The sequence below is a fragment of the Colletotrichum higginsianum genome, chromosome 5, assembly GCF_001672515.1.
Source record: "Colletotrichum higginsianum IMI 349063 chromosome 5, whole genome shotgun sequence".
NCBI lineage: Eukaryota > Fungi > Ascomycota > Sordariomycetes > Glomerellales > Glomerellaceae > Colletotrichum > Colletotrichum higginsianum.
Window position 1 is genome coordinate 3,307,450 of NC_030958.1, and position 22,561 is coordinate 3,330,010.

A 22,561-nucleotide genomic window follows, 5' to 3' on the forward strand; every position below is an offset into this window, starting at 1 on the left:
GATTTCCAACGATGAAGAGGCTGGAGGAGAAGAAGATGGACGTTGGGAGATGATGGCATTGAAGTGGGAAGACGAAGATGTCAGGGACAGAACACGGGCTAAGCACCAGCTCAGAAGTATTATCTATACCTGCAGCTTCCCTAACAGCGAAAGCAAGAGTGCATCAACACGGAAGGCTCTGGGGTGTAGTTCGCAATGTTCCTATTTTCGCAGGCGCACCTGGATTATGTCTGCTCTCACATGAGCAAGCGCAAGTCCTACGAGAACCCAGTTGTGGCAGGGCAGCATTCATGTAAAGAAGACACAACTTGATGTCAAAGCTCTTCTAGCTGGCAAGAGCATGGAACCTACAACGATCCGCCTGAGTGACTTACAAAAGGCATGGGCTTTCCGCCTTGTTTAGACAGCAGGTACACACGCCTTACTATGGCAGAAACGACCGGTAAGGACAGAGCATTCAAAATGATGGCATCACTCTAGGGTAACGGATAGCGAGGTTGGCGTTTCCTTCCGATCATGTCACTTAAAGTATCCTCCTCCTTGTAAACATCCCCAAGCAAAGCTTATTCTGGAAAAAAAAAACAGGAGAAGGAGGCCGCTTGATTCCTTGTGCGATATATATCATCTTTCCATTTGGGCATTGGTAAGCCCCTATGTGTCATTCCATCATAATGGTTCCCACAATGATAGGCGCGGCAGCCTCCCGGACGCCGGCCCCACAGGCGCAGCATTACAGAGAGTTGTAGGTCCACCGGTCCGTTTACGATGGCAAAAACGGACCTAAAAAACATACAACACCAGGTATTCGCTGGTCGTCACCGACCCAACTACTAATCCGGCCCTCATTGGCTTATCTATGGGAGAGCGGACGGGATCCCGAGTTTTCCAATGGGTATGGTCGTATGTGACAGTTTTGGCGCAACAAGTGGAATATCAAGGCAATGCAACAGGCCACCTCACTATTACAGACCTGCGATCAAGGACGAAAAGCTTTGATTTCACACCTCTATCTGCAGACTATGACTGGACTTGTTCTGTCTCGACGTAATGATCAGAGAGCACGCAATAAGCATTGCTTGGAGAACACACAACAACCCTCTGTGTTTCATAGCAGCTTTGCTTCATTGCAAAAATCAAGTGCGAAGAACCTTCCTGCCTTGCTCGAAGAGCTAGATGTCGCTCTTCAGCATCTCGCGTGTGACCTTGGTCACAGCGTCCTCGCCTGCCACCATATCCAGCTGCTCAGCCGTCATCTTGTAGATGCGGTTCGAAGACAGAACATTGAGAGGGCTGTTCTCGGCATCGATGAGGAAGTAGTCAATGACCTGGGTGCAGATCATGTCCGAGAATCGAGCACTGGCAATGTCGTAGTAGCTGTGCAAGACGTCATGGATGATGTTGCACGTCTCACTCACTCCCTCCACACCAGTCGACTCTCTCTCCAAGTCGGCGTACTTGACATAATCGACACCGTCGTGATCTTCGAGTGTGACCTTGAGATCCTTGAACTTTTTGGCAGACCTCTTCGCCTTAACTCCGCTCAGCGCTCTGTCGAAAGCCGGATTGTACGTGATGGAACGGCCCTCGCGCTCCACGTGAATGAGCAACTTCGCCTGCTGCATAGCCATTTGGTATCGCTTAACAAGGTCTTCGAGAATCGAGGACCAAAGCGCCTCAAGTACCTGCCCATCGCCGCAGGCCTCCTTGACCACCCCGAAGATGAAATGGTGGACCACAAGGATGACATTGCTGACATGGGCCAGGGTGATGGACTCCCACTTCTTCGACTGCTCCTTGAAGGCTGTGGGGAGCATGTGGTTGTTGAACTGAAAGTCGGTCAGCTTGTAAATCACCAGCCATGCGTCTGAATAGGGGGACAATCTTACGGTGCCCATCTCAAAGCCACGAGATGCAAGGTACAACTGCTTCAGATGTCCCATTATTCCGCTGGTCTGAGGAGCGGCACACATGCAGGGCTCTGACAAGACTACGTCCAGCTCGCCAAACTCGTCCTCTGGCATCGTAAAGGTGACATTGTACAGGTCGTCTCTGTCAAAACTCTCATTCTCGGACTCAGGCTCGCTTGCGACCTCGTCGCTTCTGGTCTTGACTTTTTCGTCATTGTCCAATTCATCGAAGGTGCGAGTGTGCGCGCTCTTGAAAAACATTGCGGAAAACGCCGAGTTCATCTCGCGGATCCGGGTCGCCAGGCGATATTTGGGGTTGTTCTCAAAGAGAGGATCGCCTGTGTAATAGGCATTGAGGCTGAAGTCTCTGAGCTGGGTGTACCGACTCACAATCTTCCCCAAGTACGCTCTCTGCTCATCGGCAGTGCTCCAGGGCTGTCCGAGGGTTTCGAGTTTGCTCCTGGCTTCAGCAAGGCGCTCGTTGATCTCGCGACGTACTTTGGGAAACTCGCTCTTGGTGCGGTCCATGAGAAGCTCCCGCAAGCGGTTGCGGAGGGCCGGGATCCCCAAACGCAACTTATCGAGCTTGGACCAAGGGTCCTCGCCGAAGAAGAGCTTCTCCTGAAAATCTCTCTCCTCCTTGCTTGAGGACGTGTCGTCGGCGCCGCGATTCTTGACAACATAGTACCCGAGCTGGATGTCCCGTCTCTTTCCTCTTATCAAATCCATCGCTGCTTCTCGTGTGGCGTTCTCGCTGACGAGATCCGGCTTTGTGAGGACACCAAGGGTTCGCTTTCCCTCAGGATCTGCCTCGGCTGCGTAGGTGAGGATGGTCTGTGTTGCAACATCCACATTGCAGGGAATGACGGCAAGAATGCTGCGCATGTTAGGTCGGTCGCGGAGAATTCTAAAACATTGAAGTCACTTACATGGTTCGGGAGTCCTTGATGTAGTCCTTGACCATTGACTTGACCAAGGCAACATCTCTGGCGGTCGAAACCCCTATGACGACGGGTCAGCATTCACATCTACAGGTTGTAACAGAGTTCACCCATACCATCTTGAGCATTCTCAAAGATGCCTGTGTAATTGAGTAGTCAGCAACTACCCCAAGTTTTCAATGCACGAGTAAACTTACCAGGCACATCGATGATGGTCAGGTGTTCCTCGTCAGGGCCGCATATCTCAACACGTAGAACGTCTTTGCTGAAGGCAGCTCCCTCGGAGGTATCATCAGTGGAGATCTTCAATCCCATGACGTCAGCAGCCTATACATGTTGTTAGTGAATGATATACACGCAGATGATTAGCAACCAAAGCGAGCCATGCTTCGAGATCAGAAAGGTAGGCAGTGAACAAAATAGATGGCAGACCTACCTCCTTTAGCACATTCGCAAACTCTTCACCCTTCAAGCTCTGGATCTCACGACGGAACGCCTTCGCTCTCTCGGCTCTCTCGAAGGTAGCATCGAAGGGCTGGATGGTGACGACGATGCTGGAGGTGTTTTCTCGGCGGCAGACAATCTCGGTGGCATGACGGGTACAAAGCCCGACCGAACGCGGGAAGTAGTATCCCGTGAGCGATTCTAGAACACTGGACTTGCCAGAAGACTGGTCGCCCACAACGACAAGCTAGGAGCCCAGTGTCAGCAAACGAAATCATACACACCCCCAGCCAAAAATGCGCCTACCTGTGGAAGAGCGACCTGCTTGGAGATTCCAAGCTCCCTCAACTTGTCAATCTTGTCGAGAAGGTTCCGGTTGCCCAAGCCGGGAGCCTGAGTCTTAGAGTGCGCAGGTGCCATAGCTGTGACAGGTATGGTAGAACTCAGGAAAGTGTGACGAGAGATGCAAATCAAAATCGACCAGGAGAATGTGAAAGGTGGTAAGTGATTTCAGAAAAATTTTGAGGAGCGGGAAAAGCCCGCGGATATATAATCTCTGTCCTTTCTCCCACAATTACCGCCCATCTCTTGCTACGGTAGACAGCATGGCAATGGCAATGTCAATGGACAGGGCCAGACAGAGCTGTGGACAAACGGTGGTGAAAATGGTAAGTACCGGGAAGGGCCTTGGCTGTAAGAGCAAACGAAGACAGCGGTTCCGCTACAAACCAGTCTTTGGGACCGCCTTCAAGGCAACTGGCAAGGGTATTATGCACGGTCGTCATGACCAAAGAAAGTACAAACGCTGCCCAACGTGGACATCAATCGGCAACTGACAGTAGCTGCTAGACACGTCGGGCTGCCAAAGACCAGCAGCAACATTCGTTCTCATGAAGGGCCAGGCGTTCGCTTTGAGTCTTTGTTTGGTGGTGACCCACTGGTACCTGTTTCCCGTGGCAGCTGCCAGAAGTGAGACCTGGACCCGAAGTAGACATGGGCCAACTGATGAACCATTTGAAGAGCTACTCTATCTTCAATATCACCTTCTTTTCATTGCGTCGACCACGGAGTTTAGTCCTAAATTTCTACAAGTCATGGCGAATTTATGGGCTTAAACTTCAGGTTGATTGCTAATGTTTTATGAGACAGTGGATGCTGCTCAAGTTTGTCATTATAACGTGAGCATTGACAACCTTTTCTAGGTCGTTGACGTGACGCGTTGTGGGTTATGAGGGAACATCATTTTGTTTTTCGAGACTCTATGGATAGTTAGGCCAGAACCGAGAGTGAGAGTAGCAGACACACAAAGTTGGAAAAGTTGGAAAAGTTGAAGACCACCAGCAAGACATGTCGTCGGAATTGACTCCGGGTCTCCAACGGCGAAAAATTGTTAGTGCAACCCCCACACCCACCACTCCAACAGCTCGCTCGCAACCTCTCACACCTCCATCTTACCCTTCCCCCCCCCGTCCCCCGCCCCCCCCTGAATGAATAGTCTCTCCACCGAACTCGGTCAAACGGACTTATAAGAAATCCTTTATTAGTCCCTCCGCTCTTTATTCAGGTCCCCCGGGACTCGAATCGACTACTCGCAATGGCCGTAAAAGCCCTCATCTCAACCCTCGAAGAGGAAATCCTCGACCCAGAAGAGGGTAAGCAGCCCACCCCCCCCCCGTTACAGCAATCAGAACCGAAACTCACATGAACCCCTTGAGAAGAAACGTTCTTCCTCTTCTCACACGAGATCCCTTCCTCGAACCTGGGCTTCATCGACCCCAAGGCCACGGAACTCTCCCTGACCTTGGCCGGGCGAGACTTCACCATTCACCAGTCTCCCACGGTTCTCTCGTCGACGCGCGCAGGCGGCACGACCGGGGCCGGTGAGTCTTCCTCCGACCCGTCACTGACACCATGTTCGGCTTCGTAATCACCCTACTCACCTCTGAACTCACCATCACACACTACCCCATCCAGACTAACACCCCCGCAAACAGTCCTCTGGAAAATCACCCCCCTCTTCGCCACCTACCTCTCCTCCCCCGAGTCCCCCTTCTCTCCCATCTTCCGCCCGACCTCAGCCGTCCTTGAGCTGGGATGCGGCATCTCCCCGCTGACAGCTCTCCTCCTTGCCCCACGCGTCGCCCGCTACGTCCTCACCGACCAGCCCTACGTGTCGCGAATGATCCATCAGAACCTCGAGGCGAATCCTCTGCCCTCCTCCTCCTCTTCATCAAAATCGTTCTCCCGTCGTAAAAAGACCGGCGGTGGCGCTTCTTCCTCCTCCCCCTCCTCCTCGTCCACCCCCGGCGTCATCGCCTTCCAACCACTCGACTGGGAGCTCGACACCCCGGACCCCTCTCTGACGGGATCCTCCACGATCCGCAGCTTCGACGCCATCGTCTGCTGCGACTGCATCTACAACGAGGCCCTCGTCGCGCCCCTCGTCTCCGCCACCGCCGACCTCGCCCGCCTCCGCCACCGCGAGCGCGAGGACCGGGCCGAGGCCCGCGACTCCGCCAACAACAACGCCCTTCTGCAGGACCATCACTCCTCCGCTTTCTCCTCCTCCCCCTCTTCCCACGCGGACCGGTCCGAGCCGTGCGTCTGCATCGTGGCGCAGCAGCTTCGCAGCCCCGACGTCTTTGAGGAATGGGCCAGGGCCTTCCATCGCGACTTCCGCGTCTGGCGCGTCCCTGACGCCCTGTTGCCCGAGGGGTTGAGGATCGACTCCGGGTTCGTGGTCCACGTCGGCATTTTGAGAGAGGCGGAGACAGACTTTTGAGTCCCATTGCCGCATGCATGTATCGCGGTCTCACATGAAGGGAAAAAGGGAAGGGGAAAAAAAAAAACCTTTCATATTGGCTCACGAGAAACGAAAACACTCATCACGGATGCGAGAAGAAGATCCCAAGACAGAAAAGTCTTGCGAAAAATGAAGAAGCTCTGTTTGTGGCTACTACGTATCTAAAGTCGAGAAAAAAACTTTGTAAAAACTTTTTTTCCCGGGCAAAGCTTTGTGTTGTGGAAAAAGCCGCCTTTTTGTACCAATTACCCTGCCCACCCCTTCCTTGATCTTTGTTTAAGTTTCCCCAAATCGCTGCCGGCATGGGTGGAGGACACACGTATGCCTTGGACGATGAACACGCCCAGAAAAAGAGAAAGCCCGTAAAACCCCAGAAAATCCGCATCGTAGACACGTCACATGATGATAACTCCTTTGTAATATCAATTCAAAGCCAGCCCTCGTTTTGTTGCATCGAGTTTTCACCACTCGAGGGGTTCCGTCTTGGTCTCGCCCCGGTTCGTCTTGGGGACAGGGACGGCCTTGGCAAGGAGACGGCCCGTTTTGGGGTCTCTCTTGAGGTAGCCGGTGCCGTCGAGCCAGGGGGTGAGCTGGGACATGCGGCGCTCGTAGTCAGCGATCTTGTCGTTCTGCTGCATGGTCAGACCGATGTCGTCGAGGCCGTTGATGAGGCAGTGCTTCCGGAATTCCTCAACGTCGAAGGTGGAGAGGGTGTTGCCGTCCGAGTCCTTGATGAGCTGGTTGGGCAGATCGATCTCGACCTCGTTGCCGGAGCGCGCCACGGCGGCGATTCTCTCGAGCTTCTCCTTGTCCGAGATGATGATGGGCAGCATGCCGTTCTTGAACGTGTTGTTGAAGAAGATGTCGGCGTACGAGGGGGCAATGACACAGCGGATGCCAAAGTCGTTGAGGGCCCAGGGGGCGTGCTCTCTCGAGGATCCGCAGCCAAAGTTGGGGCCGGTGACGACGAGGATCTTGGCGTTGCGGTAAGGCTCCTTGTTGAGAACGAAGTCGGTGTTCTCGGAACCGTCCTCGTTAAAGCGCAAGGCATAGAAGAGAGCCTTGCCGAGGCCAGTGCGCTTGATGGTCTTCAGGAACTGCTTGGGGATGATGGCGTCGGTGTCGACATTGGACATCTCCAGTGGGGCGGCGATGCCCTTGAGGTTGGTGAACTTGGGGAGCCCGGCAGACGTACCGGCCGAGACGGAGGTGTTGGTGTGGGGCTCGTTGTCCTGGGGCTGGTCGGCGATGGCTTCCTTCTCCGAGTCGCTCTCCTGCACGCGCTCGTCGACGTGGGGCTCGCTGTCGGGGGTGATGGCGGCCTCAATGTGAGGGCTGGCCTTGTATCCCGCAAGCTTTCGGACATCAGCGAGCTTGCCGACGATGGCGGCGGCGGCAGCCATGACGGGGGACATGAGGTGGGTGCGGGATCCGGCACCCTGGCGGCCCTCGAAGTTTCGGTTGCTGGTGGAAGCGCATCTCTCCTTGGCGGCAAGGATATCGGGGTTCATGCCCAAGCACATACTGCAGCCAGCCTCGCGCCACTCAAAGCCCGCGCTCTCAAAGATCTTGTCAAGACCCTCCTTCTCGGCCTGGGTCTTGACGAGACCGGAGCCAGGAACGACCATGGCGCGCTTGATGTTGGCAGCGATCTTCTTGCCCTTGACGACGTGGGCGGCGGCGCGCAGGTCCTCGATGCGGGAATTTGTGCAGGAGCCGATGAAGACCTTGTCGACGACGATATCTTCCATGGGGGTTCCGGGGGTCAGGCCCATGTACTCAAGCATCCTGCGGCCGGCGGCCTTCTTGTTCTCAGTGGAGAAAGTCTCGGGGTCGGGGACGCTGCCGGTAATGGGGATGACGTCCTCGGGACTCGTGCCCCAGGTGACGGTGGGGATGATGTCCTTGCCGTCGATGAAGACGTCGATGTCGTACTTGGCGTCGGCGTCGGACTGCAGAGACTTCCAGTACTTGACGGCGCGGTGCCACTCGTCCGAGTTGTACTTGGGGGCCAGGGGACGGTTCTTGAGGTACTCGAAGGTGATGTCGTCGGGGGCGACCATACCGGCTCTCGCGCCACCCTCGATGGACATGTTGCAGATAGACATGCGGGCCTCCATGCTGAGGCTGCGGATGACGGAGCCGCAGAACTCGATGACGGCGCCGGTGCCGCCGGCGGTGCCGATCTTGCCAATGGCGTGCAGGACGACGTCCTTGGAGCTGACGCCGGGGGCCAGCTCGCCGTCGACCTGTATCCGCATGTTCTTGCTCCTCTTGGTGATCAAGCACTGGGTGGCCAGGACGTGCTCGACCTCGCTGGTGCCGATGCCGAAGGCCAGGGCACCGAAGGCGCCGTGGGTCGAGGTGTGGCTGTCACCGCACACAACGGTGGTGCCGGGCAGAGTGAAGCCCTGTTCGGGGCCGATGACGTGGACGATACCCTGTCGCTTGTCGCCAAGGCCGAAGTAGGTGAGGCCAAAGTCCTTGACGTTCTCCTCAAGGGTCATGCACTGGATTCGGGAATCGTCCTCGGCGATGAAGGAGCCGATGTCCTTCATGCCTTTCCGCGACGATGTGGGGACATTCTGAGCGAATGCGGGTTAGCGATTGGGACTGGCGAGAGGGTCGTCGCATCGCATTGCATCGCATGATGCAATCAACTTACGTGATCGGTGGTCGCAAGAGTGCAGTCCGGGCGACGGACTTTGCGGCCGGCGTTCTTTAGACCCTCGAAGGCTTGCTGCAGGTCCTTTGTTAGCCGAGCTGCAATGGTGGGGTTCGGCCAACCGACGTCATCCGAATCGGAGAGCTGGTTGGGGGAGGGTGAAAACTGAAGGAGGAAAAGAGGCGATAACATACAGGAGAGGTGACCTCGTGAACGAGATGTCTGTCTGCATTTCCAAACCACTGTCAGTGATCTTATCGGTTGATCGTGCATTTGTCGCCGTGGGGACAGGCTCCAACTTACCAATGTACAGCAGAATAGTGCCGTCCAGCTTCTCATCTACGACGTGGGCCTGGAGGACCTTGTCGTAGAGAGTCTGCGGGTTACCTTCGGCAACTGGCATTGTGTATGTATGCGTGCGTGTGTGACTCGAACGAAGAGAAGAAATAAGACGGGAAAGCAGAATCAGCCGTCCTCGCAAGCAGGGGGATGTGCCGTTTGATGTGATGGGCTCCCAAGCTCCTTCTCTAGTGTTTGTTTTTGTGGATGGATGCGCGGGACGGAGTGGTAGAGTTCGTGAGAAGAGGCGTAAAGTAAAAAAGGGAGAAAAGGGAAGAGAGTGAGAGAAAAATCCTGAGTCGGAGGGACGGCGGTGGCAGGGTGTGTGGGGGAAGAGCAGCTCAATATGTATCTGCCGGACCGGGAGGCCTTCGTCTTAGAGTTGGGAAACTGAATCAACTGACAACAGGATACATACCTACATACGACGGCACGCCCCTCCCCCTCCCCCCTCCCCCCTCTGCAAAAGTGCCCGCAGTCGGCAAGTATTTGCGTACAAGGTACTCTGTACCTAGGAACAAAAGAAAACCATCACAACAGTGAAGCTTTGGGACGAAAGGGACTGCATTCCGATCATCGGAGGCGCCAGCTCCAGCCAGGGGCGGGTCCGGTCGCCGGAACGCGGGGTACAGCGCCCTGATTTGCAAATGAGGCCCGCGGATTGGCCCGCTGCCGCAAGGTGCCCTGGCCCGGGGGTCCCGCTTCGCACCCAGTCGAGAGCCGTGAGAACCTTCCAAATCGTGCCATGAAATTTGACGATTCTTCTCTGCTGTGCCTGCGGGCCAAACGGAGGGACGTTGTCTTCGGGTCTTTTTTGTTGTTGTGTTTTGTGTGCTTCGTGACCGAGTATGTGACTCTTATTCATAATGACACTATTGTACCACATCGTAGGTACCGTACCATGCGTACCTTGATTGTCCCGAGAAAATAATTATGAAAAATCGTTTATTTAAAAATCCACAACGCTCGACTACACGGCCCGCATGTGAGACGCAGAGAGCCCGCAATCTGGCGAGTAATATGGGCTCCAGCGGGCTCAGCGCCGCCCAAAACAGCAAGTCGTTTGAGTTCCGATGTGTCTAGCTTTGTGTCTCCTGTCACTCGCCCCGTTCTGTTCCGTTGATTGCCGTGTAGGGAGAAAATGCTCTTCTTTTCCCAATTTTCTTCTTTCTGTTGTCCTCTATTTATATGCCCTTGCTGGCTGCCGGTACCGCCGCCGCCGCCGCTGCTGCTACTGCTACACAATGATACACCGGTGGCTGACGACCGGCTGGTCGGCGCTCGTCTCGCTCGTCTCCTCATGTACGTGATCGACGCGGTGCGATGCCGAAGCCGATGCTGCTACTGCTGCTGCATTGCAGCAAACCAACCCTCCGTCGGGGGCTTTCTCTTGCCCAAACTTCCTGGTCCTCAACTTTTTTTGATTTTTAATTTTTTTTGGTGCATTAAGCCGACTCGGGAAACAGGGTACATGTCATGCCCTTGTTGCTATCGACTGACAGACAACTGGGAGATTACTCCATCATGACGCTGCAGAACGGCTTGATAAACATCAAGGAGCTCGGGTCGGGAACCCTTAAGAAGCCAACTTAGTCATGTACTACTTGTACACTCGCTGCACACACACAAACAAAGGCCCATACACCCAGCACCCAGCACCCACCGGCGCCCGCTCAGCCATGCAACTGTGAACGATCAAGGAATAGCCATATCAACCAACTATACCGGTATATTGATATTGAACCAACCAACGAACCCATCTCAGCACTCTCAGCAATCAGCAATCAGCACTAGGCATACTCCCTGACCAAGCTACTGCCCCCCACCCTAATGCTCAAACAGCGCCCGTTGAACTCGCATCATTTGACACTCAACACTGCGCTTTCGGCCTGCCCCCCTTATCAAACACTGCCTTTCCCCCTACCCAGCCGATATACGGCGACCCACAGAGTGCCGCCTCACCAACCTCACCCGGTCCTTGACTCCCCTCCCCTACGGAATAGTCGATAGGTAGGTTAGGTACCGTAAAGAGTAGTAGTGTATCCGTATAGAGTATCCGTACGGAGCAAACCGTAGGTGCATCCAACAGCGCGCCGATCGGCCGTTGGTCGGGCCCCGACGCCAAGCTTCCCTCCACAACCTCCCTTTTTCGTCACCACCGGCTGTCAGGAACCGAGAATCGCAATCAGCCCCCCCAGCACTCCTTGCGCTGTCTGCATCACCAGTGCGATCCCCTGCGCCGTCCGGACCGCCACCGCCAACAACATGAAACCGCTGCTCACCGCGAATAGGAACAATCCGAAATCCATCCATGTTGACTCATTGCCGTCAAGTCGCTTTCTCACTGGCGATGTCGGATCAAAGCATGGCGAGATCAAACTCCAGTACCACCGGGCCCAGATCCCCGCCATCTGCTTGCCGTCGGTGGCGCATTTTAGCACCTGCTTGTGGATCGTCTCTCTTCTCAAACGACCTTCGATGTCGCCGCCTTCGGAGCCCTTGTCCACCAGCGTGCTTGACGTGCTGCAGCCAGTTTTCGACGTGACCTGACTGGTCGCTGGCCACTCTGTGCTCTGCTTTGTGCGGAGAGTCTGAGGATTGGCACTGCTCCCTAATCTGACAGAGACCGGGCGAGAGCTGCTCTGGTTGCTGTTGCTGGTCTCCGGGCTGTCCGTGCTTCTGCTGTTCGACTTCTGTTGGCTCTTGTCCGAATGTCTCACCATCCAGTTGAAGCTGCTCCTCAACCTCCTAAATGGAACGTGATCGGTACGAGGCTTTCTTAGACTGAGAGGCAGTGCTCGGGAATCTTTGCTCGCCCCAAGACACCTTTTCTGAGTTTCCGCCATCTTGCTGCCCGAGTAGACCGCCCCGGCCCGCGCCGCCCTCAACGAAGCCGCCTTGCTTTGGTCCCGCTGGACGGCTTCCTCCCGTACGGTTAGGGGTGATGTAGACGTGGACGTGGGTGACGTGACACTGTTCTCTGTCTGCTCCTCTTCGATCTCGCTGCCGGGCGAACTCTCGACAAAGGACTTCCTGGCCTCCGTTTGCATCGCAGCCTTTTGGCCGTTCTGAGCTGCCGCCGCAAGCTTGCCTTTTGGCACCAACGTCTCGATCCGCCGTTTGACTTTGGCCAGCAGACGTGTTGATTCCATGGTTATCTCTTCTGTCGAAGTCGACATTTGTTCGTCGCATCGTCGACTTGTGTGTCGATTCTGCAACATGCTCCAGTTTTCGCTGACTTTCCTCCCTGGTTGACTTTGACATGGGCTCAATTGAGTACGACCTTGGTCGAAGCCAGTAGTGGTGGTGGTGGGTATGATAGCAGGCCTTACCGCCGGACCCGCCATTCCTCCTTGATCTACGAGGCAGGTCGGTTCCTCGTTCGTCTCTATCGCGTCTTGAGTCACTAGCTGGTCCACGGAAGGCTTGCTGGCCAAGTTCGGAAACTCTGCCGTCACCTGCAAGCTGGCGCTCATCGGTCCCTTTGGGGGGGTTCTGGCCATTGACCCTTCGTTCCACGTCTTCAGAGCCGCCGAAGCCCTCTGGAATGTCGACCATGACTCGGATGGGGATATGGCCACTGGAGCTCCTAGGCCACAGATCTCGGTTGCCTCCTGGTTGTTGAGATCCCGCTGGTGCTCTACCACGAGTCGGGTGCCTATCCCTAGTGACCAGTCCTTTGGAATTTTGTCGGAGGTGAGGGCCTCGAACTCCTGACGGGCTTGCTGCTCCTGTTTGATGAGTCGATAATGGTCTGTTTCCAATGACCGAGGGGCCTGGAGTCGTGTTTGGTACGTTTCTGATAGGATACGAACGCTCAAGCGGCCTTTTTGAGTCGACCTGGCATTGATTGGTAGTGCTCTCAAAGGGTAGGAAGGGACTTTTCCCGGGCTTGGACAGGGAATTCTCGAGAACTCCCTGATGCTGTGTCTTGGCCGGTCCGTCGCGGCGCAATTCATCGGGGTGGAAACGACCCGGAGTGCTGGCCGGCCTCCCGGCTCTGTCTCCTCGAGCCATCGCTGGCCTAAAAAAGAAACCACCTTTTGAGGACCTTTGGGAAGAGGCGGCAATGCTTTCTCCATTTCTTGGTCTCCCTTGGTCTTCTGCTTGGCGATGAGCGTGGGAGGCGTGATTTGGACTTGCGGGCTTCCCGCACTTATACCCGGTCCAGTGCTAACAACGCCAACTGGAGCCTGTCCCAAGGCCAAATCTCTCTCATCACCGAAAGCGGTACCACTCCCCATGTGCTCTTCAATTCCAGGGGCGGCGAGGGAGGATCGTCTCCGTTGAGGTGTTCGAACTATCGTGTCAGAAGAATCCGCACCATCATCCTCCGAGATCAGATGCCTTGGTAAGTGGGACCTGGGATCTGTGTGACCCATTGCCGGTCGATGGGAATGATATATTTCCTGCAGTTGCGGGGAACTCCAGCCTCTGTCTTTGGCTTCCGACTCTAGCACACCCATCAGCAACGACCTTTTCAACATGACGGCTAACCGGATCTAGACCACAATATGATAGGTGTGGGCAATTATTCAAACAAGACCCCGTCAAGTTGACTTGATGAGAAACCCAAATAACAACTTACCACGGGTGGAAACGCTCTTGATTGACTGGGCAATTGGACTCAGAACCGGTTCTTTTGCAGACGACCAGTGCTGCCGATTGCGCCGCCACCGAACGTTGCGCTGGGCTTGTCGGATGGCCTCCTTCTCTCGATCTTTCTGTGCGAACCGCCGTTCCTCTTGTTGCTGGAGCTTTTGCGTCACCTCTTCCGTCAACACGATGGCCCCTCTGCGATCATTTATCGGCAGCGTCTTTTGGCGTGATTCCAGCTTTGGGTCAAGAGCCCAGGATGCGGAGCTGAAACTAGTTGTCGAGGGAGTCAAAACGTCCAGCTCTCCGGTGCTTGGGTTGATTCCGGTGACGCCAAGATAGTCACCGCTCTCCTTCAGAGTTCTCCTTTCTAGCTGGACCAAGCGTCGCTCTTCTAAAGTTCTCTCTCCGCTCGAAGCCCTAGTATTCGGGATGTGAGCAATGGTCTTGGCCCTCCGCCGGCGAGGGCCAGAAGATCGATCCCTTCGAGAACTGGAAACCTCCTTTGCCGTGTTCCAGCGCGTGATGCGGTCAGAGCCTCGACCAAGTCGAGGAGGGCTGGTAGGAGAGTGACCTGATCTGGAACGGTCTTTCCCAGCGGTCTCCTAGTATCCCTGGTTACGATAGGTGCCGCCCTTCTCAGAGCGGCGGCTTGGTAACACAGCCTTCAAGCGAGAGCTCAGCGTCGCTTTCCGACCAAATTCATCGAATGTTCGCTGTCCAGATCGCTTGGGTGCGATGCGAAATGACGGGGCTTCGGGGTGTTGGTCGGAGGCTGGAGCGGAACGGGTTGACATTGTCCGAATGAAGGACACAAGGAGATAGGAATGCTACGTATGGCGTAAGGTAGGTAGAAAATAAACAAACAAAACTCGATACCAGAAAAGCTCGTGGGCTCGTTTCCAGGGATCTCGCGCGGCCATGGGAGAGATTGCGAATGACAGGTTGTTGACGGGAAAGGGACATCCTTGCTGAGGAAGGGACGATAGGTCTGGACGGCCAATCTCACTCAAGCGGAACGACTCAATGAGGTACTTCTGTCAATCAACCCCTGACCCTCTCACTTTGGCCAGGCCTGAGTTTACGCAGTGCTGAGCAACTTCTCGACTTCTCCTGATTTTGACCACGTCGGTACATTCATTTTCTTCCATCCTTCCCTCCCCCCTCCTCCACCCGGGTCGCTCTTTTTTCCCTTCTGCGAGCTACTCTATCCGGACTCACTCTTTTCACACTCACAATGACATTTCATACCTTTGGAGACTTGCCTCCTGAGATCCGGGCGTTGATTTGGGCCTTCTCCCTTCCCGAGAGTGAGCCAGAAGTCTGCATAGCGCAACCCACGGGCGACGCACCGCAATCATTGGTGGTCTATACTGCCTTCCCGGTTGTCATGCACGTTTGTCGCGAGGCCCGCCAGTTTGTGCAGAATACCCGACTGAGTGGTATCAACTTTGCGTCTTCAGGGTCGGCCTATACCACAGCCGGATGCCCTGTGCCCTTCCGCCCCTTCCGGCCGGAACTTGATACCCTCTTCTGCCAGAACACGGGCCCTGCCGCACTGGAAGACATATCGAGCGAGGACGATCTCGAACCAATCCTCCAGGAAACACGTCATCTCGCCATCTCGGGCGAAAGAGAGTACATCAACCTAGTGGCCTGGGTCTTACTGTTCTACTTTCCCAAACTGGAGACATTATCTGTGGTTGTTGGCGACCCATCCCTCGACACTTGTTTTGAGTCCTACTTCGACGCACCAAATACAAGATGTAAGCTACGCAGAATATCAGACGAGCATGCGAGGTCAACAGTTTTGGGGGCGAAGAAACCTGTTGATCTTGGCGTTTGGGAGCCAATGTATATCTCGGATTGCATGGAACAGTTCACCCAGCAACTCGAAACTCTCATGATGGAGTGTTTCGAGGGCATGGACAGGGTCATACGGAAGTCGCATCAGTGGTGGGACAATAAAGCGAAGACTGTCAGGAAGGTCAAATATCTGACACAAACATTCGTCGAGTATGAGGAGGATGGGCTTTTCAGGCTGAGCGAGTTTGTAGAATAAGCTCAAGCATTGTATTGATGAGGGCAGCTGCAAGAGCCGGGGAAGGTCAACGCTCAAGATGCTGTTCGTTTGAAGATCACAAGGCTTTGGCGAAATTGTGTTTAACAGCCTGTTTTTGAAGTAAAATGCAACACATAGCTTCTGATTGATGGAGTCCGGATTCAGAGTGCGCACTATGGCTAGGGAGGGAGGGATGAAACGGACAACGAAGATGAAGGCATTAGGCTTGTTATGGTATGAATAGTGCTCCAACCAAAGACAAATATCATCGTAGTGATTACAACTCTCATTTGACAGCATTGCTTTGTTTCTACTGATTTTCATTATGTACATCCTTATTAACCATCCTTCCGTCAGACGTTGGAGCAGATGACTGCCTTCGCATGGTCAATAGCCGGCATCTGGATGAAGAAGTGAATGGACCAGAAGAGAAGAGAAGACCGTGATATCTACTTGCAACAGAGTTTGAGAACACCCTGATGCAAAAAGCACATCACTCACTGGTCAGGTGGGCCAGGTTAAAAACAATTGTGAAAAGAACGCTGTTTGAGCCTTGTCTTATTGCATCGACAAAGAAAAACGCCTGCCTAGAGTTGACCACCCGCCTAAATCAGCCTAACGCCATCATATGCTGTTGTAAAGAACCTTGGGCTAACAAGCAAAAGTTCGCCATAGCAATTTCACCCCACCCAATGATGCTATGCGTTTTGCCCCATTCCTAGCGAAAACCAGACAATCTTGAGGGGTATCGTTCCTGCTGTTGCACAGCTCTGTTCCTCTTTGCGCTAGCAAAGGGGTTGTAGTTGGGTGCACTTGTGATGTCCAGCGCGTCTGAACCGGTAGACCTCCTAGTCTCTGTTTGCTTGAGCGGGCTGCCACCGCGGCGCTGTTCGAGGGCGGCCATCTCCCTCGAGTTCCGGGGGGACATGAAGCCTTGGTTCATCTCATTAAGGCTAGTCGTCTTCTTGAGCGGCGAGTTTGCATGGCTAAACACACCCAGGCTACCGCCAAAGTTTGCCGATCCCGTACTCGCTGCGGCGTTGCTGGTCGAGGTTGAAGCAGACTGATAGGCCGGAGCGGGAGGAAGACTCTGACGAACTGATCGAGTGCTGGGTACGGGGGTAAAAGACTCGGATCTCCGGCCCGAGGTCGGCGTAAAAAGACGAGACGCGAAGCTGCTGATTGGAGGAGTGTAGGCTGGCTCCTCCTGCTTCACATGGGGGTTGGGCGTAACGACGAACTCCTTCTTGATGACGGTTGTAGGGGTCCCCAGCTCGACGAAGGACTCTTCATCCTCGGCCTCTTCAGGGGAGCACTGCGTACCAACATCGCGAACAACTGGGTGAAGGCGCGGGCGTACAAACTTTGTATCATACTCGTGAAGCACCTCCTTGTGGATGATGGCCGTATCCTTGATCTGCTGGGCGTAGCGGGTCTGGACAAGCGTCAACTGAGCGGTGAGAATGAGCTGCAGGACGACGCAGTTAAATATGGTAACGCTGGGCCGAGGGTCCAAAGGAATCAACGGCAGGAACATCATGTAGACGAGGACGTGACCGGGGCTGAACAAACAGAACAGTTGCAGGGAAACCGGAAGGGGGTCCCAGATGCTCAGCTCCCACACGTCGTGTGTCCTATCGGGATGAGCCCGCGACTCGGCCGTCTCGGGGACTAGAAGATTGTTCAACAGTCGCAGAGGGGACGAGGCAGCCGGGTCGGACCTGGCCTTGACACGTTGGGCGGAAGGGGTGTGAGGTTTGTCTTCGACGTTGACTTGGAACAGTCGGTACTGTCTCGTGCGCGTCATGGCGTAAAAGGCGTTGACGAAGGAGAGGATACCAAGGATCCAAACGAGTGGCCGCACCTGAAAGAATGTGTCAGTCTGGCGAATCGCAAACAGCATGCTGGCTTCCACTTACGATGAATGTGATGATGTTGCCAGAATTTCCATCGCTGAACACATCATCGTCTGCCTCCGTCGCCACGCAGTTAGCCCTGGCAAGAAGGAAGGCGAAGTTGAAGCCAAGTCCAAGTTGAGTGCCCAGAGCCTTCGAATCCCAGTCTCTCGTCTCGAGTTCTTCCGACAGCCAGAGCAAAAAGTCCATCGGGTTGAGCATGGCTCTCAGGCGCTCAGAGAGCGGCTTCTTTCGCACGAGACGCGGCATCTTGCCAATTTGCGCCTCTTCTCATCGACGTCGTGTCGGGGCAGATGGAAGTAGGAAGGCCGTGACGGCGTCAGGGCGATCGTTGGTAGGTCCGAGATGGATGTTAAGTCGGCCGTGGTCGAAGTGGTCGTTGTCGTTGCTGGGCGAAATTGTTTACAAAGAAACTGGGGCGACTATTGATTTTTGGAGATTCCGTCCAGGACAGGGCGAGCTGTAGCCTGTTGAGGTCGAATGCGGCTAGCGTCATCTCCGCTTTGATACCCACCTCCTTATGGGTCTTTAGTTCTTTCCTTTGAACCCCCCCGGAAGCCTGGCTGCTTGTTTGGAAGAGAAAACAGCATGCCGCTTACACGTCTACCTAAGTAGCATGTCTATTGAACTGGAACTTACAAACAAAACCTGACGTACATCTCATTGGAGGCAGACAGCAGCAGCTGTGTTTCCTGAATATCAGTCTTGCCACTTCCTCCAGCACTATGATAGCTCAAGAATGCAACACACAACACAAGAGATGCGCAGTGAGATTGAAATATTACTTAACAAGTTTGTACATTGCCATGAAGGGCCATAACTACTGGATGTAAAGGCAATCACGAAGACTCCATCCCTTGCTTCGTCAATGCCTGTACAAGGGGGCGGATGAAAAGGCTGTTGCTGAGATTGGCAGGCTCTGAATGTAGCCTGCCGGCAGATGAAGCACTATCGACCATTGTTCCAAGTTCAAGCCTCCTGTTCTCTTGATCATCCGAAACATGGAATAATTTCGGTAAACCTCAAATTCCTTTGTGTTGGTCTTCAAATGATACCCCCCCTCTCAGTCAGTTGAATGTGGCAATCTGACCAGGAAGTTGTCCCTGCTTGATCGTCAGGCTGCTAGACACGGAAGAGGTGATCCTTTATCGGCATACCCAACATTTCTACATGTTATGCGCCTATGGAATGTTGAGCATGAGTGGCTATTCCAACACCACCTTTGGTTTCAGGCCCAAGTATGACTCTTTTAGATTATTCCATGTCGAACACGACTGCTCATGGCAATCAAGTGTATCAGACCATCAAGTTTGGCACTACAGACAACCATGCCTGACGGTCGGTTAAGAGGACTCGCGGACTGAAAACACCCCAGCATCATCACCCTATGATCACTGTCTAGTGCGAAAGTAAAAAGTTACGAATAAATAGCGTGTCTCTTGTTGAGCATCCATTACACAGATTGTCCATCATGCCAAAGTTTGACAAGATGCGAGACAAGTGTCACTCTGCCACTATCAACCCTTTTACAGCGAGAAGCTGGTTCAGCCAGAGGACTAACAAGAAACCCTTCTCTGAGCTAATTAAATAACCAGATTTCAACCAATTCGTCAGAAAAAACCAGTGTTTTACGCTCAATTGAGCGTTCACGATACCTACCTGGAGTGATTGATAGGTACGGATCCCATCAATGTGTGCATGGACCTTGAAGATACGTACCTGCCTTACCACAGGTACAGCAGGTTCCGCAGGTGGGGTCTCTCGCCGTCCCAGCATCCGTACCTGTTAGCAGCTTGGTTGCAGCAGGCGGTAGCTCGGCGCCAGAGCGCTAACAACCAATCCAGCCACAGGCGCGAGGTGCTGAAGTGGAGCGCTAGGCTGCGGTAATCAAGGCACCTCAGTACGTCAATCCCGTTCGCCGACCTCCTGGGCTTCGCAAGCTCTCCAACAACCGCACGAGTCACTCAGGATGGCTTCGCAAGCAGACATGAAGGACCGCCAGTTCCTCGCCGTCATTGGCGACGAGGTGAGTTCCGCTTCCAATGATGAAGCACGAAGCCAGTGCGTTCGCTGACAACAGACCAGGACTCCGTTACCGGCCTCCTCCTCGCCGGCATTGGGGTGCGCACCTCCGCGTGAGGCACGATTCGGCTTCGGTTCAAGATGACTGACTGGTGTACAGCACGTCAGCACTGGTGCCGACCAGGAGAAGAACTTTCTAGTGGTGGACAACAAGACCGAAACCTCTGCGATCGAATCCGCCTTCGAGTCGTTCACGACGAGGAAGGATATCGGCATCGTCCTTATCAACCAGCACGTCAGTCACGGCCGCGAGAGAAGGAAACCTATATCGGGATACATGTTGACTTGTGGACAGATTGCCGACCGCATAAGACATCGTGTCGATACCTATACCGCTGCTTTCCCGACGGTTCTCGAGATTCCGAGCAAGGATCACCCGTACGACCCCGAGAAGGACAGCGTTCTCCGCAGAGTACGTCGGTTGTTTGGCGAGTAGACGTGTTGTTATACGCATGCCGGAGCTGGAGAGAGACGACTGGCACGAGGATGGTATGCTGGTAGTGAATCCAATCATGGATGGACCATGCCGGCCCGACCCGTCTTGAAATAAATCGCGAGCTACATGTCTAGCACCGCTTCCCTATGTACGTACGCATCATCAAGCCGATACTCCTACGCAAAACTAGCACTCGACCACAAAGAGACGCCGGAACAAAACCATCTCATGGGAAGCAAAATGAAGCGCGGTATTCCAAAGTCCACATGCTAAAGCCGTGCTATGAGATGATGCGAATCCCACCAACAATCTGGATGAATCGCTACGTGCAACTATGACCCATGTCCATCATCGTAAACCATCGTAATACCCGTAATTACTTAAAGGTCCAAGCTGAAGAAGCTCTTCTTGTTGCTGCGGGAGAAGACAACCTGGGCCGTCAAGCAGGTGATGGGAACGTCCTCGGCGGTGTAGACATCGGCAAAGACAGAATACTTGCCCTAAGAAAAGAATCAGTCGCTTGCCACATAGAAGCCAAATAGCGCCAACTTACAGAAGGAATCTCGGCGGGAAGCTCGACAGACTTGGTGATGCTCAGGACACCCTTCTCAATGGGGCACTCGAGGTCGACGTTCTCGATCTGTTCGCAAAGGTCCGCCTTGGTGCTGATAAGACGGATAAGACCGTACTTGACCTGCAGAAGGACGTAGGCGCCCTTCTCAATGGGCTGCTTTACAGTTCCCGAAGCCTTGATGACAAGCTCCTTGCCACTACAGCACTACGTCAGCTCATCTGTTTGCTTCACGGTGCCGTGAACAAGCGTCGACATCGACGTTATACTGGCGGGAGCAAAACATACGCCTGAGGGGGATTCGGAGAGAGGTCGACGCTCTCGATCTTTACGATGTCGTCGTCGTGGGACTTGGGGCAAAGCTCCAAAGGCGAGTCGCCAGGGACCTTGAGGTCATTGTTGACGATAACGGACTGATCTCTCTGGACCAGGACACTGGCGCCGACCGGCGCGAGGCCAGCGGAGAGGAAGGCGATGACAGCAGTGGCAAGCCTCATCGCGGACAGAGTTTCGTAAGGGGTTGAGGGTATTTGGTGAGTAGGTGGGATTGGCAAGGTTCGAAAAAGCAGCCGATTTCGACGTCGTTGATGCTCGAGTTGGGGTTGTCGATGGCCGAGGTTCGATGTCTAGCGTAAGGATGGCTGGAAGGTGACGGGGAAGTGGTTCCTGCGAGCGGCTTTGGTTGGTACCTAGGTAGGTGGTGAGCAATGGGGCTGGGTGTTCGGCAGAGAAACGTCATGGGGCAATCAAGGTCTGCTCTGATTGGAGAGGGTCAGGTGGACCTTTGGTTGGACAAGCGCCGTTTCCCTCCGCAGCGACCATGGCGACATTCAGATACGCTTACATGGGCTGTTTGGGGAGAAAGCATGCAGTCTGCCGCAAGTACTTCAGGTGCACCTAAAATGTATCTGAAACAGAAAAGAAAAAAAGAATGAAAAACTTCGTACATCAGCTGTGAAAATTCGAGACTAGGACATTGTAAACATCGTGAAAAGGCTCGTCGATTTCGAAGTTGGAATCACAGGTACGTACTTAATTGCGATGATAAATGCACGGGCCATGAAGAATTTCCACTTTTGGCGTCCTCCCCTCAAGAGTCCCACGTCTCTTATCATCTTTCCAGCAGCTCCAGATTTGTGACTCGTTGAAACGATCAAGCTCCCGCGACAACAAGCCTGCTGCACTAAGAATTGTATTTGCATTTGTTCGGATTGTGAGAGCGTCTATGCGCAACCACAGCGGCACGCCACACAAGGACCCGTCGCCGATATCACAGCCACAATGATGGGTCTGGCATTTTGCCTCCGTGCTCGTCCCTTTGCGACGGCGGCTGGGAGCCAAGGTCACGGAAGAGCAGCTGGGCCTGTTTCGACCGCGCAGGTATCGCTGGAAGATCCCTGGACGTCCTAGTCCCGTGAACAAACAGGCACGAGCAGCAGCGACATTACTGTGGCATGAAGGACTGGGTCGCAGTCAACTCCTCCAGGGTCTTCCATCGTCGCCAGCCGCTGGCTCTGCGCAGGTTTCGTGATTGGCCCGACGCCCCCTCCGCGACTCAAGAAGTCGTGCTGCTGCATGGATGATGGCCCTGGAGGAAAGGTAGCCACACAAGCAGGAGCCACACCTCCTCATGCGTCTCTCACCGTGGCAAGCATGGGAAAGCTCATGGTGCACAGGTCCGTCCGCTCGACCCAACCATACCGGCGTTGAGCGCAGGGAACCGGTGCCAAAAGAAGTACTCGATTGAGTGGGAGTTGGAGAGTGTGGCCGAGATGCTTGGACGACGATTGGAGAGACCA

General features: G+C 54.3%; 8 protein-coding genes across 8 annotated transcripts; 3 read left to right on the forward strand and 5 right to left on the reverse strand.

Moving 5' to 3' along the window:
- Nucleotides 1–1,169: 1,169 nt before the first annotated feature.
- On the reverse strand, nt 1,170–3,712 carry CH63R_07858 (Dynamin family protein; the record flags this gene model as incomplete). The annotated part of the gene is made up of 5 exons (XM_018302832.1): nt 1,170–2,784; nt 2,837–2,909; nt 3,046–3,175; nt 3,285–3,539; nt 3,599–3,712. The coding sequence occupies 5 exons, from the start codon at nt 3,710–3,712 to the stop codon at nt 1,170–1,172; spliced, it is 2,187 nt and encodes a 728-aa protein (XP_018157610.1).
- Nucleotides 3,713–4,886: 1,174 nt separating this feature from the next.
- CH63R_07859 (uncharacterized protein) lies at nt 4,887–6,074 on the forward strand (the record flags this gene model as incomplete). Its single annotated transcript, XM_018302833.1, has 3 exons — nt 4,887–4,944; nt 5,011–5,172; nt 5,287–6,074. 3 exons carry the CDS (start codon nt 4,887–4,889, stop codon nt 6,072–6,074), a joined length of 1,008 nt encoding a protein of 335 aa, XP_018157611.1.
- A 482-nt stretch (nt 6,075–6,556) lies between these two features.
- On the reverse strand, nt 6,557–9,163 carry CH63R_07860 (3-isopropylmalate dehydratase; the record flags this gene model as incomplete). The annotated part of the gene is made up of 3 exons (XM_018302834.1): nt 6,557–8,680; nt 8,761–8,858; nt 9,064–9,163. The coding sequence occupies 3 exons, from the start codon at nt 9,161–9,163 to the stop codon at nt 6,557–6,559; spliced, it is 2,322 nt and encodes a 773-aa protein (XP_018157612.1).
- Nucleotides 9,164–11,264: 2,101 nt separating this feature from the next.
- CH63R_07861 (uncharacterized protein) lies at nt 11,265–12,251 on the reverse strand (the record flags this gene model as incomplete). The annotated part of the gene is made up of 1 exon (XM_018302835.1): nt 11,265–12,251. The coding sequence occupies one exon, from the start codon at nt 12,249–12,251 to the stop codon at nt 11,265–11,267; it is 987 nt and encodes a 328-aa protein (XP_018157613.1).
- A 2,681-nt stretch (nt 12,252–14,932) lies between these two features.
- On the forward strand, nt 14,933–15,757 carry CH63R_07862 (uncharacterized protein; the record flags this gene model as incomplete). Its single annotated transcript, XM_018302836.1, has 1 exon — nt 14,933–15,757. The coding sequence occupies one exon, from the start codon at nt 14,933–14,935 to the stop codon at nt 15,755–15,757; it is 825 nt and encodes a 274-aa protein (XP_018157614.1).
- Nucleotides 15,758–16,475: 718 nt separating this feature from the next.
- On the reverse strand, nt 16,476–17,922 carry CH63R_07863 (uncharacterized protein; the record flags this gene model as incomplete). The annotated part of the gene is made up of 2 exons (XM_018302837.1): nt 16,476–17,621; nt 17,677–17,922. 2 exons carry the CDS (start codon nt 17,920–17,922, stop codon nt 16,476–16,478), a joined length of 1,392 nt encoding a protein of 463 aa, XP_018157615.1.
- A 1,720-nt stretch (nt 17,923–19,642) lies between these two features.
- CH63R_07864 (V-type proton ATPase subunit F) lies at nt 19,643–20,191 on the forward strand (the record flags this gene model as incomplete). Its single annotated transcript, XM_018302838.1, has 3 exons — nt 19,643–19,699; nt 19,759–19,794; nt 19,856–20,191. The coding sequence occupies 3 exons, from the start codon at nt 19,643–19,645 to the stop codon at nt 20,189–20,191; spliced, it is 429 nt and encodes a 142-aa protein (XP_018157616.1).
- Nucleotides 20,192–20,571: 380 nt separating this feature from the next.
- Nucleotides 20,572–21,259, reverse strand: CH63R_07865 (ML domain-containing protein; the record flags this gene model as incomplete). The annotated part of the gene is made up of 3 exons (XM_018302839.1): nt 20,572–20,691; nt 20,745–20,961; nt 21,051–21,259. 3 exons carry the CDS (start codon nt 21,257–21,259, stop codon nt 20,572–20,574), a joined length of 546 nt encoding a protein of 181 aa, XP_018157617.1.
- Nucleotides 21,260–22,561: the final 1,302 nt, after the last annotated feature.